The sequence below is a fragment of the Lygodium microphyllum genome, chromosome 24 (genome assembly GCF_053477565.2).
Source record: "Lygodium microphyllum isolate KBCC chromosome 24, Lygodium_microphyllum_v1.1.10, whole genome shotgun sequence".
Lineage (NCBI taxonomy): Eukaryota > Viridiplantae > Streptophyta > Polypodiopsida > Schizaeales > Lygodiaceae > Lygodium > Lygodium microphyllum.
In genome coordinates, this window is record NC_141158.1 from 135,319,657 (window position 1) to 135,337,640 (window position 17,984).

At 41.8% G+C, this 17,984-nt stretch overlaps 1 protein-coding gene across 2 annotated transcripts in view; it reads right to left on the bottom strand.

Moving 5' to 3' along the window:
- Nucleotides 1-831: 831 nt before the first annotated feature.
- Nucleotides 832-17,984, bottom strand: part of LOC148015695 (dihydrolipoyllysine-residue acetyltransferase component 2 of pyruvate dehydrogenase complex, mitochondrial-like) — a 67,134-nt gene continuing 49,981 nt past the window's right edge. Inside the window, exons 7-18 of one of the 2 annotated variants that reach the window (XM_087665715.1) lie at nt 16,986-17,078; nt 10,059-10,301; nt 9,940-9,961; nt 9,686-9,774; nt 9,473-9,558; nt 9,304-9,379; nt 9,153-9,220; nt 8,990-9,056; nt 8,700-8,795; nt 8,518-8,620; nt 1,249-1,341; nt 832-1,160 (exon numbers count right to left, since the gene is read on the bottom strand). In XM_087665715.1, the coding sequence (XP_087521841.1) occupies nt 1,090-1,160; nt 1,249-1,341; nt 8,518-8,620; nt 8,700-8,795; nt 8,990-9,056; nt 9,153-9,220; nt 9,304-9,379; nt 9,473-9,558; nt 9,686-9,774; nt 9,940-9,961; nt 10,059-10,301; nt 16,986-17,078 (1,107 nt within the window). In that variant the 3' untranslated portion in view covers nt 832-1,089. Of the gene's footprint in view, nt 1,161-1,248; nt 1,342-8,517; nt 8,621-8,699; nt 8,796-8,989; nt 9,057-9,152; nt 9,221-9,303; nt 9,380-9,472; nt 9,559-9,685; nt 9,775-9,888; nt 9,962-10,058; nt 10,302-16,985; nt 17,079-17,984 lie in introns of both variants that reach the window. The other variant, XM_087665713.1, reaches the window with a different exon arrangement.

Sequence of the window (17,984 nt, forward strand, 5' to 3'; positions counted from 1 at the left end):
AGGCCTAAAGCTCGAATGAAATAGTCACTACCCTATTCCAAACACTCTTTGAGTTGTCACATGCACTTCTATTAATGCCTATGGATTTCCAACTCTTTGCTCTAGTAAAAAAAAAGAATCCCATAAACTCCTTTAATGAGAAACTTCCACTATTGAAGCATGAATTACACTAAAGCCTTCATGCTCCAATCAAAGTTCTTTGTAAGCAAGCTTGTTTTTTGAAGTCTCCATAAGAACACCTTGGCTTTCACAAAACAACAAGAATGAAACATTTTGTCTAATTCCAGTATTGTGGTCCCATAATTCTACCCTTGATGTACTTATATTTTGTGGTCCCATAACATTGTGAATGTGGGGCTCAAAAGAATCTTGCCCGCCTTCTCTACAACGGTTGTTTTTGCAAGCTCTATACTTTGGGTGGAGATATATCAGGGAGTGACTGGCAGAATCAAGGTTTTCTGGCTCCATCAGCGTTTTCTGTTTGCCAGACATACCATCCCACTTCTCTTGCATTTGAAATATGTGAGCGTCTTGCAAGAGGATATAAGGTCTTGCTAGGTAACTATGAAGGGACAGAGATTTCTGGTACTTGGAATAAGCTCTGCAAGTAAACTAAGTGGGAACCAAAGCTTGGAAAAAGGTTCTACGCTTGAGTCAGACACAGTGGCTATTCCCAGGTTCAGTAATGCATTAACCCACATCCCCAGTAAATTCATATCCTTGACCTCGGGACCACCAGTACTCAATATTGATCATGCTGCTGCCAATAAGATTGTAGCCCGACTGGTTTGAGCATGCGGTTGTGTGCATGGGTGTGAGAATTCACTCAAAGTTCACATCTTCTCAAAATATATATATTGATCATGTTCCATTATCCATGCTGCAAATTACATCAGTCTGGCTATGCAAATTGGATTGTCCTGATGAAAGTTACACTCCTGAGCAAGTGAAGACATTTATGAAACCTACTTGCTGACTTGATAGACTCATCAATGGGACAAGTTATTACAGATCCAAATGGATGGCTGCTTTTGATCAATGTAGAAAACCCTTGTGTAGCTGCAAAAATGGTCTTACAGGTGGGGTTCTTCAAAGAAGTAAATTGATTGGATCTTCTATATAGCCCTTAAAGGCACCAAGCCATCGAGCTCCAATAGCACCTGATACATTGGCCAATGCATTATACATTAGAGAAACTTAGACAAATGATAGTTTGTAAGGGACTGCAAATGTCAAAGAATCAGTTACCATCAACAACCCGGTGGTCACAGCTTATTGTTGCTGACATGTAGGTTGCTGATGTGAATCCACCATCACTATCAGCTATGACCCGTTTCTCAGCTGATAATCATGTTCATAAAAGCAGATTAGTGCCAACAACTTCAAAACGTCCATTAACAGTAATCTACTGACTCTGACTTTCCAGTATGCATTAGTTTTCACCAAACAGAAATCAGCAACAAAGAGAACTATACCTCGTGAAGAAATTTTCTACTCTATTCAGCATCATAGTTGATTACACAATGATGATGTGCTACTGGAAAAACAAGGCTTGATTGGACACATTCTGTTCATTCATCTCAATGGAACACCAGTTTCCATGTGGTACTAATTCAATTTCTAGACAAAAGTGCTGCATGGACATACATTTTGCACACATAGTTGCCCTTGTACGTAGTACAGATCTGTTCGTACCATACGATCCATACAGTACGAATCCGTACATTTTCATATGAGAAAACAGCCACTTTTGGGCCACTGTTGGGTGTAAAGTGCCTTAATCTCACGTGTGTATAAACTTACTTATACAGGTGTGAACACACCCTTGTTTATACCCTAACATATAAATACATTTTATTCTGTGTACCGTGACTTGCTGGTACGCTCATCTCGGGATTCTCTCACTCTCACACTCAACACTGCTCCTGCTCCATTTCTGACTCGCATTCCCATTGCACACTCTCCCAACAGCCACTGCATCTAGCCCGTTCCGCGTCCCAATGAAAGTCAAATCTGTACACTCTGCCCACATTTCTGTTCCATTCTCTGCCTGCGAGGCACACTTGCCAACCCATTGCCACTTGCCATTGGGTGCCATTACTCATTGGATGCCAATTGCCACTGGATCCCATGCTCTAGCTTTGGATGCTCTTTTCTACACTCTTGAGCCTTCTCTCTTCTTCCGCTTTGGATCCCTCTCTTGTTCCACTCTCTTTTCTAGCCTATAAAAGGTGCTCCTGCCCTCCATCCTTCCACACCAAATCAACAAGCATTCTCATGGTTCAAGCCTCTCTTCAAGCAAGCTATCTATCTATCAAGATTCAAGCCTATCCTGATTCCTACGCCCTCTCTCTCTAACTTCCACCCCCTCTCTCGCTAACTTTCAAGCCTCTCTGATCAAGCCTTATTTTGGTGCAAATTTTGTTGTTGTATGATGCTAGGCATTCTCTAATGTATTGCAATTGCAAATCATTTTGGACATGGATTATCAATGTGCACTTGGCCTATGGCTATGAACCTCAGTCTAAAGAACAATAAAAGACTTGAGGGTTTGAGGAGTCGCATGAGGAGGTGGTTGTAGGAGTATGCCTATAGCTACTACTGCTTGCATGTCTCTTTTCCTCTCTCGTTCTGCGTAACTCTCTTCCCTTCTCTAATGCTTCATGTTTGATCTTATGAGAGAGGGAGTGAGGATGGAATTTCTTGTGAAATCTGTTGTGCACAGAGGTTCATGGTTATTGTGTGGAGGAGAAAGCTTTGGTCCTTTCTTTGTGTGTTTTCAGGGTCCGTGACAGTATTCACAACCTCCCTTTCTTGGGATTTTTTTTGTGCTTGGAAGGCAGTTATTCATTGGTGTGTTTGCCGGGAGGGAGGTGATCTTGGATGGCATGCAAAAAGGCCAGGAGTAGGGGTTTCTAAGAGAGATATGTTTGGTCGATTTGTTGCTGTTGTGCATCGATAAAAAATGGACGAGCAGGTCAGACATTCGAAACGAATGCAATCACGAACAAGCGCAAGAGGAAACGAGATCGCAAATGTATGTTGACACAGTCATACAGGGATTTCTTGGGAAGAAGGGTAGGAAATATACGCCTTCAGACTATATCTCAGCACGGAGCGATTGAAGGAGCAGCATGGGATCGCAACGGGAGTAGAGTGGTGGGCAAATCATATGCTAAACATAGACATCTTGGAAGTGAGGAGAGGCAGCAGCAATGTCCTGTGCATCAGAGATTTGCATGAGAATAAAGATCTCTCAAATGATGCTTCTGCTTCCACCCTACCAGTGGTTCCTAAGAACAAGGCTGAAACAAACTTACCTTCCGATCAGACTGTCACAAGGTGGCTGGGTGGGTTGAGTGCCATAGTCTAAACAGAACTGCCACCAAATTTCACAGATGGCAGAAGCAAAATGATGGGAAGCCCTTATCCCACATGCAGATGCGTTTCGCCTCTTTGAAAGCTACGGATTCAAGGCAATGGATTTTCCAGAACGACATATTTCCTCCTCTCTATCCTTCTTTTCAATAAAATCTAATAAAGAAACCCTAACTCTTATTCCCAATTCACATGCAATCATCAATGTCCTCTCTATCACACACAAGCCAATAATGATAATAGTCCAAGTTCAAAGTCACGTCTATGATGGAAAAGGACCACAAGTGGAGAACTACATTGGTGAAATCATAAGCAAGGGTGTGCTATGGTATAAAATTGATTTATGGAGCCATATTTGCACGGGGGATTAGGGTGCTCAAGTCATTCTTCTTATGTTGTGGGGGTTGTTCTTTTTGCGGATCAAAGGCGGATGGGAAATCCTTCTTGTGTTCTATGTAACATGGAGTTTGAAGAATAAGTGTGGGAGTGTCTCAAGGTCAAAGAAGCCTTTTGATGAAGCAAAGTGATAAAGAGTTGCGGGTCTTCACCAATCTTGGTTCACAGGAGCTCACCTTTCCAGTGTGGGAGAATGATGAAGCCTTATTTTGGTGCAAATTTCGTAGTTGTATGATGCTAGGTATTCTCTAATGTATTGCAATTGCAAATCATTTTGGACATGGATTATCAATGTGCACTTGGCCTATGGCTATGAACCTTAGTCTAAAGAACAAGAACAAAAACATTGTATTTGAAATTCTTATATGAAATAAAAGATTGAGGGTTTGAGGAGTCGCATGAGGAGGTGGTTGTAGGAGTATGCCTATAACTACTACTACTTGCATGTCTCATTTCCTCTCTCATTCTGCGTAACTCTCTTCCCTTCTCTAGTGCTTCATGTTTGATCTTATGAGAGAGGGAGTGAGGATGGAATTTCTTGTGAATGCACAAAGGTTCATGGTTATTGTGTAAAGGAGAGAGCTTTGGTCCTTTCTTTGTGTTTTCAAGGTTCGTGGCAGTATTCACAACCTCCCTTTCTTGGGATTTTTTTTGTGCTTGGAAGGCAATTATTCACTCTCACTCTCCCTCTCTTTCTCAAGGCTCAAGGCTCAAGCCTCTCACTATCCGAGTAAACTCCTACCCGTCACGTCCCCTACTACCCCGCCCCCGACTATTTCCTCACGCTCGCCCCTGCCCGTCGCCATCGCCTGTGGCCCCCCCTCCCCTCCGCTTGTGGCCCCGCCTATGGCCCGTCGCGCCCCCCCCCCCCCCCCCCCCCCCCGCCTGCGGCCTAGTGGCACCTGCCCTACCCCTCGCCCCCACCCCCTGGTTGTCGCCCCCGCCTAGTGACACCTACCCTGCCCATCGCCCTGCCTGCGGCCTAGTGGCGCACCCACCCTACCAACTCCCCCCCCTCCCCCCCCCCCCCCCCGCCAAGAAGGGCCCTGCACCAAACCCCCCCTCCCCCCGCCAAGCAAGACTCTACCATCTCCCCCGCCCTCACCCCCCCGTGCTACCCCCGCCTCCTCCGCCTTGCGGCCCGGCCAGCAAGCAAACACACCACCTGATTGGAAAACAACATCCCCCCCCCCCCCCCCCAATTGCTCCCTTCCCCTACAGCAACTCCCCCCCTCCGATAGCACAACAGCGTGATAGGTAGGTTCTCAACAAGGACGCGCAATGGAAACCTTTGGTCAGATGCCGGCACATTCTACGAGTGCCCCCCAATCAAACACCTTGCACATCATCCTCTTTAAGGAACAGCTCTTAGCCGTCCGTGCCACAGAGCTGGAGTTGAAAGAAACAGCGATCTTTGGTCAGGTCGTTGGACACTCCCCATCGAGGATCCAGCTGCGAGATTGGCTCCATTCTACGCTGCGCATTGGCACAGCGCAGATCGCGGAGGCAGTCCTCATGGACCAAGGGATCTTCATGGTTTGACTCACCTCTGCGAACGCAGCTTGTGAGTTAGTGGAGAGCGCACCCTACGTCTCCACGAAGGGAGTCATTTACATGGTTCCCTGGTATAGCGGCTTCATAGTGGAGACATTTGCACTTCATAACAGATTTCTCAGACATCCAGTCACCTTACTTTTCCCCGGACTAGAAGTAGAGTACCGCCAGTTAGTGGAGGACTTTGGACGGCTCTTTGGCACAGTTCTTCATGCCTTCTTCGCGGATGCAGTGACAGCTGCAGGAGTCCCAAAGGTACTAGTGGCCGTGAAAGACACAAAGAGCATATCAAAGTTCTTGGAGATTGAGGCAGGAGGTGACTCCTTTAGGCAGCAAGTCATTGTGATGGGCAACTAGGGCAGTGTCTATGCTGCCACGACTTTGGGCATTATGCAGCACATTACACGTGTTTCGGGGCCAAGGCAGCTCCGCCGACAGGCCCACAGGTGGACGCTGACGGCTTCACACAGGTCCAAAAACGAAAGAGAGAGAAATGGCAGGGAGGCCGCAACCAACTCCTCAGACGCAGCCTCGACAACAAGGAGCAGGAGGGTGAGTGACACCCCCTCGGCAAAGCACTCCGCAGCCCCCCCTGCCCGCCCCACTTGACAGAACTGCAGCCCCCTACATCCACCACCTGCACCACAAACTACCTCACCTGAGATCCCACGGCCCCTACATCCCCCCCCCCAAAACCTCCCATGGCCGCCCCACTGACCCTGGCTCACAGCCCCCCCCAACACCCACCGCATATCTCCGACCACCCCACCATCCCTCAATCCTCTTCCCCCCCACCACCACCCTTGCCGAGCACCCCCCTGATCCGCACCTGGTTCAGGTGATCCCCCCTAGATCCACCCCCCTTCCTCCCACAAGAGGTGATGAGCCACACACGCCTACCTCCAATGGCTGCAAATCAGACCACCAACATCTCCTCCCTCTCTCTTGCAGGCTGAATACACTAAAAATGCCTCTCTCTAGCCTCTAAAGACGTTTTACAATCTTGCATGGGCATTTTTGACAAGTGGCAACCTTTCCAAATGGTTTTTCCAGCATTATCCATTATTAAATATTAATTTTGAATCTTTCAATACTTAAAATTAATCGAATAATTATTTTGGTGCCCTAAAAATTAATCAGACTTGCCAATAATTAGATTGGCTAGACAACTTTCATTCTCAAGTATCTTTACGTCATCTTTGACCATCAGATTAGCATTAGGCACCATAAAACGCCACTTTCCTAGTATCACCAACTCACACTTATAGCCAAATGAATAATCTAGGCCAACAACTTGCACTAGATAACATCAAGTACCTCTGTGACATAACTTATAGCAACTTTTGCCTTTGACATCTCGTGATTTCCTTAGGTCATAGGCTCGTAAATCTACTCTAACCCCATTTATACCTCACATGTGCAACATTTACTTAACCATGTGATTAAAAATTAATCCACATATTAAGTGAGGTTTCAAAAATACATGTCCTTATGACACCAAAGCAAGTAAACTCTTAACCATAAAATTTTAAATTTATTATTTTAAACTTTAAAGTTCATACTTTATAATTTAGACTTTAGCATTTACAACCTTATGTGCATTGTGTAGATGAATGTTGATACTTTCAAGTTCACGGGCAATATTCTTCCGAGTGTACATCAAGAGGTGGATGAGGAGGACAAGATGAACTTTGGGGAGCTCTATAGAGAACTTATAGCAGTAGATACTCATGACGCTTGCAATTACCATACTTGTGGGCGAGGAGTTGAAGTAGCTGGTAGCAGGGGTATGGTCATTTGGCGCTCTTCAACAATGAGGAGGGGTGGTTTGAGTAGCTCACAACCATATGTAAGGCAAGCTCTAGTAGCTCACATCCCATGCCTCCTTATGACATCCCCTCCTTGGCTACACAGAGGACGTCTAGGGAGCCATCATTTAATGGTGATGGTAACCTTATCAGTGAGAATGAGTATGAGAGTGTCTCATCATCCGACATTGAGAAGTCATCTTCAAACTCTCTTGATGAGCATTCACATGGTTCTGATTAAGATGATGATGATAATAGTGATGCCTCATCATAGATTCACAGTCTCTCTCATTTTGTAATCTACTATCATTGTATCCACATGCCACTATGATGCATCATCCATGGACCATGTATGTACTAAACTCTAGTTGTATCCCATGTTGTATATAGCCCATGCAATTGCAATACCCACCCTCATGTATTCATCTTATTTTGTAATGAAATGGCTATTTTCACTTTAAACATGTATTGAATGTTCTATTATTTAATTATTTATGTTTTTTTTAATCATGTTAAATTTTTCGTACTAATATCGTACTATACCTTATAAAATCACAAGGTACCATTTAGTACCATATTTTATTGTACAGTACCGTATCATACCTTTCGTATTTTACAACTATGTTTGCGCATTCCCTAAGGAACTTCCTAATGCTAGATTGGCATGCCTTGGCTACTCCTCCACTTACATCCAAAATGCTAAAAGCCTCCAGTTTGTGAATCGCTGCAAATGCAACCACTCTTCAAGCCCATTCTATGGTCATAATAGAAAGCAGCTGGGTCCCCATCTCCCTTCACCAATATTCAAGTTCATTTTAAACCAGGAGCCAGTCAATGTCCAACAGGCATGAAGAAAGACTAAAATTAAAGGAACAGCATCAACTGAAAATACTCTTACTAGGAGGAAAAAGTTCCTCGGATCAGACCCTACACAATCCTGATTGAGAGGAATCTATCTGAAACACAGCTCCAGACCTGAAAACAACCAAACCACACCCCCGCTGCAGCGCCCCCCTCCCCCCGGCCCCAAAAATTCTGGGCCGTGACTGGAGGAATAGGGAGACACCTTATTCACAGTCAGGAAAACCCTTAAGGTTTAGCTAAAGATACAGGTAACGATCTGAGAAACCTTCCTTCAGAATTCCTCAAGACCCTAACTTAACTCATGTAAATTGTGGATGTTTCTAATAATACATCACAACCCCCTGAAAAAAAAGGCATGCTGTGTGTGTCGATCAATTTCTTGCTGAAACTAATTCTTACACTTCAACTTAAATAGCATGAAGAGATAGACACCTCATATAAGCACCACAGGGAGGAGAATGCAAATAGTCGTTGGATGTACAATGACTGTGTCATGATACTACAAAAAAAGACGTACTTGTTCCCACTGCAAGAATGCAAGCTTGAGGAGGATTGATAATGGCACAGAATTGCTTGACTCCAAATGGGCCACCCAAGTTTGAGACAGTGAAAGTTCCTCCCTGTAACACAAAGTTTGGTATATGAAGCAGAGCATCTGAATTCATTACAAAAAAAAGTTTGCAACTGTACTCAACTTACCTCATAATCAGCAGGCTTTAAGCTGTTCTTTTTCGCTTTATCTGCCAAAGTCTTTACATCCTCTGCAATTGTCGCCAGACCTTTCTTGTCGGCATTCTAAGCCAATCCATTGATTCATAGGCAAAAGACATGCATGCAGCTAAGGTTCCTCATAAAGAGATGAAAAATCTTGTGACAAACTGAGATCGATGTGCTACAGAAAAAATTCTCAACAAACTATAAATCCTTCAAAAAACAAGCCCAAGATTCTAGCCCAGAGAGAAGTAGAATCAATGAGCTAGAAGGCATACCTGCACAACAGGTACAAGCAAACCATAGTCAGTCTGCACAGCAACACTAATGTTGATGTTGTGATACCTGCTCACAAAGCATCGGAAAAAATGTCGCTTAAGCTCCCACATTATATGCTTATTCCTGCCAAAATCCTTGACTTACAATGAACAACATTCTTACTGTCGAATGAACTCATCTGTCCAAGAACTGTTACATTCAGGTACTTTCTTTAGTGCCATTGCTGCAGCCTACATGTATATATATAATGAACTTAGAAAGCAGAAGAGCTTATGCAGAAACTGACATTTGTATGCTGGAACTCGAAACATACTTTCAACACAAAATCGTTAATTGAGATTCTCTTTCCACCTGAAGCTTCCTGCAGATTGTTCAGCTTACTCCTCAAACTGAAGCCGGCTAAGAATCCAGTATTAGGATAGCCCAAAGTGCTACATTATGACTAGTAATCAAAGCCCCTCACATAAATAAGCACCACTTACGATAGCAGATTATCAACACGTGTGTCAACAGTAAGATAATAATGAGGAACGGTCTGCTTAGATAGAAGTAGCCTCTGAGCAGTGATCTGCAGATGGCCATGACTAAAATTATTGTTGCAATGACTCCCTCTGACAATGCATTTCAACAACTGGCAAAAGTGGTCAGGTATAACTTGTATTAGAAGCAAAGAACTGAGTGTGTTGATTAATTACTTTTCTAATTTGAGTATGTAGAATATCTGTATAGCCAAGAGTTTCAAGTGGCTTCTCAGCTGATTTTGCAGGGGCAGGAGCACCAGAAGCTACAATGGAAAACATGTGATCATGGACAATATGAACATCAACACCTTCACAAATAAAAAGCACCCAAAAACCAGCTTTAACATGATGATGCTAACATAAAAGACAAACCTAACCTAAAAACTCTTGAACATCGGCCTTTATGACACGTTCATTGGGACCAGTACCTTTCAGGTTTGAGAGGGGTACCTGCATTGAAGTATCAAAAGATTGGTGTCAGCTCTATTTGTGTCAGTTACTTGCAAAGGAGAGCAAGCACAAGAAGAGAAGTCTGAGGTACTCTTACAGCTTTTTCTTCAGCAATTTTCTTAGCCAAAGGACTAGCAAAAACACGGTCTTCTGCACCTGTAGTTGCACTAGGCTTAGCTGTCTCTGTTTCAGGTGTGACAGTGGGTTTAGCTGCCTCTGTTTTTGGCGAATCTTCATTTTTAGGTGGTGGTGGAGGAGATTTCGAAGAATCACCACCAGCAGCTTTATAATCCTTAAAATTCCCAATCTCGTCCTCTGATTCAACAAGAACTGCTATAGCCTGATATTCAAGCAATAACAACATGATTAAGACTTGGTTGGACCAAAACAAGACTGAGAACCTGCTTCTAACTCCCTTTGATCACCTGTTTTGAACTTGGGAGAGTGTTAAGACACCTAGAAATTTCGACACAATTGATCATATTTTTCAGGCATTATTCTACTTTTCAAAACAGTCCCAAGAAGAATTATTTCATGAGGTGGAGGACAATTGGCTCAAAATGTTCTATACAATGGAATCATTGGTCATTGCCACAAATCATCCCTTATCTTCCCACATCAGTGCCAGCCATCCAACATCTCTGTGCAGCCTACATCGACATCATCATCTCTCTCCTCACAAGCTGCTGACCTGCTGTCCCCATTATTCAAGTGCTGCCACCAGCCAGCTTTTGCCATTCTCAGCCATTGTGTCATGTAAAATCAAAGTATTATTTCATTAATGAGATATTTTATATGAAAATACCTGAGTTGTGATCATGCATATATTACACAATATACAGGTACAGGGTTCAGATTGCACAAACTAATCGCACTTGTAAGTAACAAGTGTGACCAAGGGGTTAAGCCATTCAAAGTATGGGGCTCCAGTCTCCAACCAAATAATCTGTGTGGACAAGGGCTGCAGCCAAGTGAGTGATTTGGCAAGCATGCACCAACTTGCTAGGGTTAATGTTGTTAATCACCAAAGGGGTCGCACTAACTTCAGATGATTGAAGGTGAACTGTGCAGCTCACACACTATTTTTTCTCTTCTTCACTTTGTTCCAACTGCTGAAACCCTTATCTTCTGATCAAGCCAACAAGCCTTAATCCTCATCCATCATCGGTATCAGAGCAAGAAGCCCTTTGGAAAGGTATAAAATAAAATTTTCTAATTTAAACAGCAGCAAAATGCCCAGTGATTGCCAGGAAGTGCCCTCTACTGTCAAAACCATGGAAAAGCAACAACAGCTCTAGGAAGTCAACCCTTGTTGCCTGGCTCAAAACTGCCAAGTGGGACCCCAACTGATGATCACAACTGCTGAACAACATTAAGTTGCTGCTATAGGTCACTTTTAAGTTCCCAGATATCCAACAACTGCAAGGAAAACATGACTGTTGTAAACAGAGTAATTGCTGCAATCAATGCATAAAAAGCAATAGATTTGCACGCATGATTAACTCAGACAGCAACACAACAATGAAATTATTAAATCTTTCATCCCAGTCACCTGCCCTGATTGTAGCAGCAGCATTTAATGCTCTAAACAGTCTGGGATCTTCAAAATTACATGGGCATCAAGCTTACGAAAAGGACACAGCAAGCTGGTGCAAATTTTGGTGGTGCACGTAATCAAACACAAGCTATAGTCATCTAAAAACAGCAGCAACCAAATGAATTTGTTAAGGAACAGCATCAAGTTCAATATGGCACGTACATGTTCAGGCAGCTGCAACAAGCTTAAAGGAAAATGTTCAATCATCATTTGTTCAACTCGTGAATTTAGTTTTTCTTTCTTTTTTCAATTGAACGAGTGGAGGGGGCTAAGGAAAACCAGGAAGACTATGCAGAATAACACGAAACTTTTAACTTCTTCCGTAGATAATATTAAGATGAAAAAGTGTGTGTGTTAATGTAAACATTGGATACCATGAAATCACAATTGCAACATTGGTGGAATTAGCTGAGAAAGCTAAGGGTAAAGAAAAGGAAATCCGGGACTTGATCCACACCTGTAGAACCTAATGCACGTCCAACATCAAGCATTGTCAAGTACGGAATGTACAGCACATACAGTACGATAAAATATGGTACTAAATGGAAGCTTTGGATTTTTTTCAAGGTACGGTATGATAAAAATACGATATTCTCTCCTAAAAGCTACTCAAAACCTTTTTATTTTGGATAAAAAAGGTAGAAGACTTGTTTGAATCTTATACAACATAATCCCATGAGAGAATCATAGTATAAGAAGCATTTAACCCACCCAAAGTGCAGATCAGACCAGAAAAGAAGTATCCATTAATTTGGTACCTTATGGTACTAATAGTACGGTACCTATAGTACAATATAGTATCATCCCTTTCATGCACAGTACTAGTGCCCATGTTGGGCATCCATTTGTGACCCAAGGTATTGCCGCCTTGGCCACTATCATGGTCCCATTGGTACCATGGAAGGTCACTCTTTTCCAAACTTCTTGAGACCTAGCATAGTCCCATAGGTAGTTTCTTTGAGTCTCCTCTAGCTTTCCACATCTCACACATGCTCTTGGGAATTTATCAGGATACACTAGTGTTTGTAGAGAAAACACAGAGAGTATGAAGGTGACTAACACAGTAACTCAGATAAAACACAGGAAGAAGAAGAGAAAGAATGAATGCTGGAAACTCAGAGAACGAGTATGCAAAGTATGGCGACAGTAACTGCAGGGGGCTGGTAAATCGGGATGCGAAAGATGAGGATAAAGGATTGGTGATTGGATCAGAAAATTGGGGTTTCAGCAGTTGAAAAGAGTGAAGAAGGGATAGGAGGTAGTAGCTGTATGATTCACATCTTAGCCTTAGCACGACCCTCTTTGGTCATTAATAACATTAATTCTTGCAAGTGCAAGCCTGCCACACCACCAACTTACTTGGCTCTATCCTTGGATGCATTAAATTGCCGGATCCCCATACTTTAAATGGTCTAAGCCCTTGGTCACGTGCATCATTTACATGCGCTATTAGTCATGCACCCTTGAATCTCATATGTGCATCTTCTTAAGGTGTTTCCCCATAAAATGTCACATTAATTAATGAACACTTTACTATACATGACAGTTGCTTTCTCTACCTTTGTAGAATAAACAACCATCATCTATGGCAAAGTTCTTCCCCTTGAATATGTGAACAGTGAGAGTGTGCAATGGAAGGAAAGCTACACATAGAGTAGAGAAGATCAGATGGAATGCAAAAGAAGTAGAAGGAACACACAATGATCTGAATGCAATACAAGGCTGGGCACGTGTGGGTGGCACGTTAGTGAGGGTGTTGGACTGATGATAGAAATTGAGAATTTGACTGAGGGAGATGAGGAAGAATGACAGTTGGATGAATATGCTAAGGGGACCTGCACAGTATTCCAAACAGCATTTCAGATCCCTAATGCCATTTCCAAAACATTTTTGAAACTCCAAAACTCTGAAACACATTTCGGGATCGATCTTTCTTTTGTTGTATTTGTGAAAAAAAGTATTTGTTTAGGGGAGAGAGGCCTTGGACTTTACCCACCTGTGTGTTGGTTTTTGGCTAACAAGCAATCTGTTCTACTTCTAAGGTTTAAATTCTAGCCCTCAAAAAACACTTTTATTGCATGTGGTTGCATGCCTATTTCTCTTCATTAGAGTCATTTATAGTAAGAGGATGGAAGAGATCACACAAAGATTTGCATAATTAAGAAGGTAGTACTAACTTTCAACTCTTGCCAGCAACCTGTAGCGCTATGAAATAGTGACACAAAGGCTTGAAACTCTCAACTTGTCGCAACTCTTTTGATATAAGAGATGGAGACAAGATGAAGACAAATTCATATGACATGAAGGTTCGGAGTTTATCTAAAATTTGAGTGGTGTTGTGTGCATTGACATATTGAAGTACCTATGTATGGATTTAATGCTGAAATCCTAAACTCTGAAACTCCATTTATTTTCCATTTCCATTTCCCCCATTCTGGAAACCCCCCGTACTATGGTAACCGATTGTAGGTGTGAAACAATTGCTTCAGAAGCATATTCCAGGTTGCATTTGGATGGGGTAGATCTAGGTGCTGTGTTTCGTGATGATGACCTGTTCTCTTGGCTTAAAATGACCTGCCATTTTATGGAGAAGACCTGCTGAATATTGATGACTTCTGTTGAGGACGAAATGACAGCTGCAAGGGGTCTGCAATCATTTGCTTCTCTGGAGGAAGAGAAAATGCAGTAGTTTCGAGAGAAAAGGCAGCAAAATTAGAGCTCTGTGGCTATTGTTGGCTATGATACCATGTGAGTGTGTGCAACAGAAGGAAATGAGCATGGAGAGGAGAGGAGAGGAGCAAATGAACTGCAGAAGAAACCAAAGGAAAACACACTGATCTGAATGCAATACAAGGCTGGAAACAGTCAGCCTTTGTGTGTGTCAATGCCACATCAATAAGCAAGGCTGCAAACAGTCAGCCTTTGCATGTGTTGATGCCACATCAATGAGGGTGGTGGATTGATGGTAGATGAGAATTTGACTGCGGTAGATGAGGAAAAAGGATGGCTGGATGAATGTGCTAGTGGAGGCATGTGAGTGGCTGCTTATATGTGTGCATTAGGCATGAAACAGATTGACTTGACCATTGGCACCATGTCAAAACTGGCCACCCATGAGAAGAGAAACATTGCCTAGGCTTCCCACATGCCTTAAATTGTAATGCACTCCATTGTGTGTAGTGTAAACAGGCTGAAAATATGTTTCATGGAACTATAGACATTATGATTGCTATGTGGGGGATGGTTGCTCGGGTCACGGACCGAGGCCCAGCTTGTGGATATGAACATGTACAGGATGTCATGCCTATCTTATTTCAGGGCAGCTTGCAAGCAGGATTATCATGCCAGATTTCTCACAGAAAGTGTGGACTTAGGGGCATTGTCATAGATGGGAGCTCATAGCTAGCCATATTGCTTGGTACATATGGACAACAAGATGTAGCCAGGCTATTGATTTCTTGGACATATCTACTGCAACGACTCTCTAGGATTTGGACAGAGATTGTGTATACTCGAGAGAATACTTGGCAGTTCAGAGACTATGAGGAGGATGAAGAAATTGATAGACAACATAGATTGACATATCATAACAATGGCATAACTCCTAATGTCCTTGTCTGACTGGGACTAAGGCTTGCAAGTAGGAGATGTACATAGAACAAGACCAAGAATGACATGTCTACTAATAGAATCCCTCTTGAACACCCTTGATGTTCCTTCTTGGATGGATGCCCTTTCATTTGAATCCCCTTATTCAGGGCTCCCATACTCTGGAATATGCAGGATCAACTTTGGAATAGATATCATCAAGGAAATCTAGCCCAAATCGACCTACATAAATCAAGATATCATCAAGGAAGACTACCACAAATTGACCTAGATAGGGCCGTAAGTAGTACATTATTCATGAGCTTCATGAATGTGACTGATTGGTAAGGCTGAATGACATTTTAAGAACTCATATTGCTTGTATCTATTCCTAAGAGTCGTCTTAGGAACATCCTTGTTTTGAATTTTAACTTGATGAGAGCTTGATCTTCAGTCTATTTTTATGAAGAATTTCACCCCTTGCAATTGATAAACTAGATCCTCAATCTTGGGCATTGGAAAGCTATTTTTCATTGTAATTTTCTTTAATGCTTTGTAATCGACACAAAGTCACATAGGGACATTCTTATTTTTCACCAATAAAATTAATGGGTTTTAAAAACCCCTTTTTGATATGTCCTTAATTTGCATTTTCTAGTTCTTGGTGTTGGGTTTCACTAAGCCTACAAGATGGTTTTAAAATTGGGTGGCATCCCTAATAAACTCTATAGGATGGTCAACATCACTCTTACTTGACAAACCAGCAAGTCACCAAGCAATACATATTTAAATTCACTTAACAGTTGTGCTAAGTCATTTTATAATCACATCAAAAGAATATAAAAAGTTTTGGCCTAATTGCAAATTAGACAAATTCTTTAATAGGCAATGACCAAACGAAATATACTTAACATTACTTCTTATCCATCAACCATTATGATTCAAAACAAATTAAAGGAGAGTTCGGCACATCATATTCATCTAAAATTGTGATAGTTTTACCATCTTTTTCAAATTCTAGTGTATTATGATGATAGCTGCTTTTTAAAAGATCTTTCTAAGCTTCAATTAGGCTCTTTGCCAAGTGTAATAGCTATCCTATCCATGTTTGTGATTTGGAAACTAAGCCTTTCTTCATACCCTCTTTGTACTATGTATTCTTTACCTCGGGGGGTTTTCCTTTGCGGTATCATTTATAGAACTCTCTTTTCTCCCCAAAATTAATAAAAGAACTTTGCTATGATTGCAGCTTCAGTGGAGATTGACTGAAAAAGTAAGCAATGCCTTCAGTAAAGCTTCTTGCTGGTACGTGCCCAATTTCTGTTGTAGTTTATCTCAAGAAACCATTTGAAAACCATTGTGAGCTTCTACAAACTACAATGGTATACTACTGAACCAAGAAGGTCACGCTGTGGGATCATGTGGCTTCCAAAAGTCTGAGATAAGGACTTCCAGAAAATCTAATAAACCTTGCAGCAGGGAAATCCTACGCTTACCTATTATATCAAAGAGGGATTTTTCATGAGACGAGAAAATAATGTGTTGTAATGGATGTCCTAAAAACGTTATGGAGGACTAACATGTATTTCAGTGAAAAGCTTATAGGTAATGGATGAGTGCTATTTGAGGCCAATCCAAAAAGCCTTGACAACTGAAATTCCTTTAGCAATCAATGGAGAGTCTGTTACAAGAACCCATATTATAAACCAACACCTCAAAAAACATTAACAACTCTAAGACTATGGAAAAGAACACAGAGATTCTATCCTGATTAAATAATTTTCCCAGACCTGTTGCAAGAAGGCATAGCTGTGTTCATGAAGTCAGAAAGATATGTACCTGGCCAACAGGTATGTCCTTGGAACCATCACCACAAAGAATTTTTGCAATAAATCCTTCCTCCATGGCCTCCATTTCCAAGGTTGCCTTGTCCTACATTAAGGGTTCAAAAGCTTCTTTATTGCTTAAGCCTTAACATTAAGCTTCAACAAAATATTTAAAGAACTATAAGGACATTGCTTTCAAATCAAATACCCTCTAAACCATAGCATGAGATGTACAAGGTAGGATGTTCGATTTTTAAGATGCAGAGCAGTATTTCTGCAAGGACTTTAACTTTGCAGAAAAACATATATGTGAATCTTGGAATATCTTTACAAGAATTACTTACTGAACTAGCAAAAAGTGCATGTTCACAAAACCAATATGGAACAGTAACTTCTGGAAAAAATTCAAAGAATGCAGCAAATTGCCTTGAAGAACAAAAACCTATTTTCAAAACTTTGGACTTTCAACAAGTCAGATCATATCAATAAACTGTTATGCTAGTAAGCACCAGTTGTACAATTAAACTCATGAAAGAAACTTGTCTTAGGGACAAGGAGAATTTGAATGTTTCCAAGGGCTAAAACATCAACCTGAACAAGAAATCCAAGACACCCTGTAGATGAAAGGAGAGAAGGGTTACCTGTTGCATCTCCTTTTTTAAAGATCTTCCTTACATGGCCAGGTGGTTTAACCAAATATCATCATGAAAAAATGGGTTTTCTACTCAGAATTGTGAGATCCAACTTCAAACCTCCATATGGGTACAGAAAAAATACATCTCTTGCTAAAGGAGCTCCTTTTTAACTATCCATAATCTTAAGTCGGTGACTTGTGTTATAGTCAAATGTCTTGGTTTGGAGCACACTTGATTATGTTATTCGGGTTGTATGGACAATAAAGGGAATTTACGGATGCAAAAGGCCCAATGAAGTAACTTTTGACTCAGTGTCTAATGATCTAACCATAGCTATGTTAGTTGTAGTGACATTTGTTAGTCACTTGGTTCAGCTT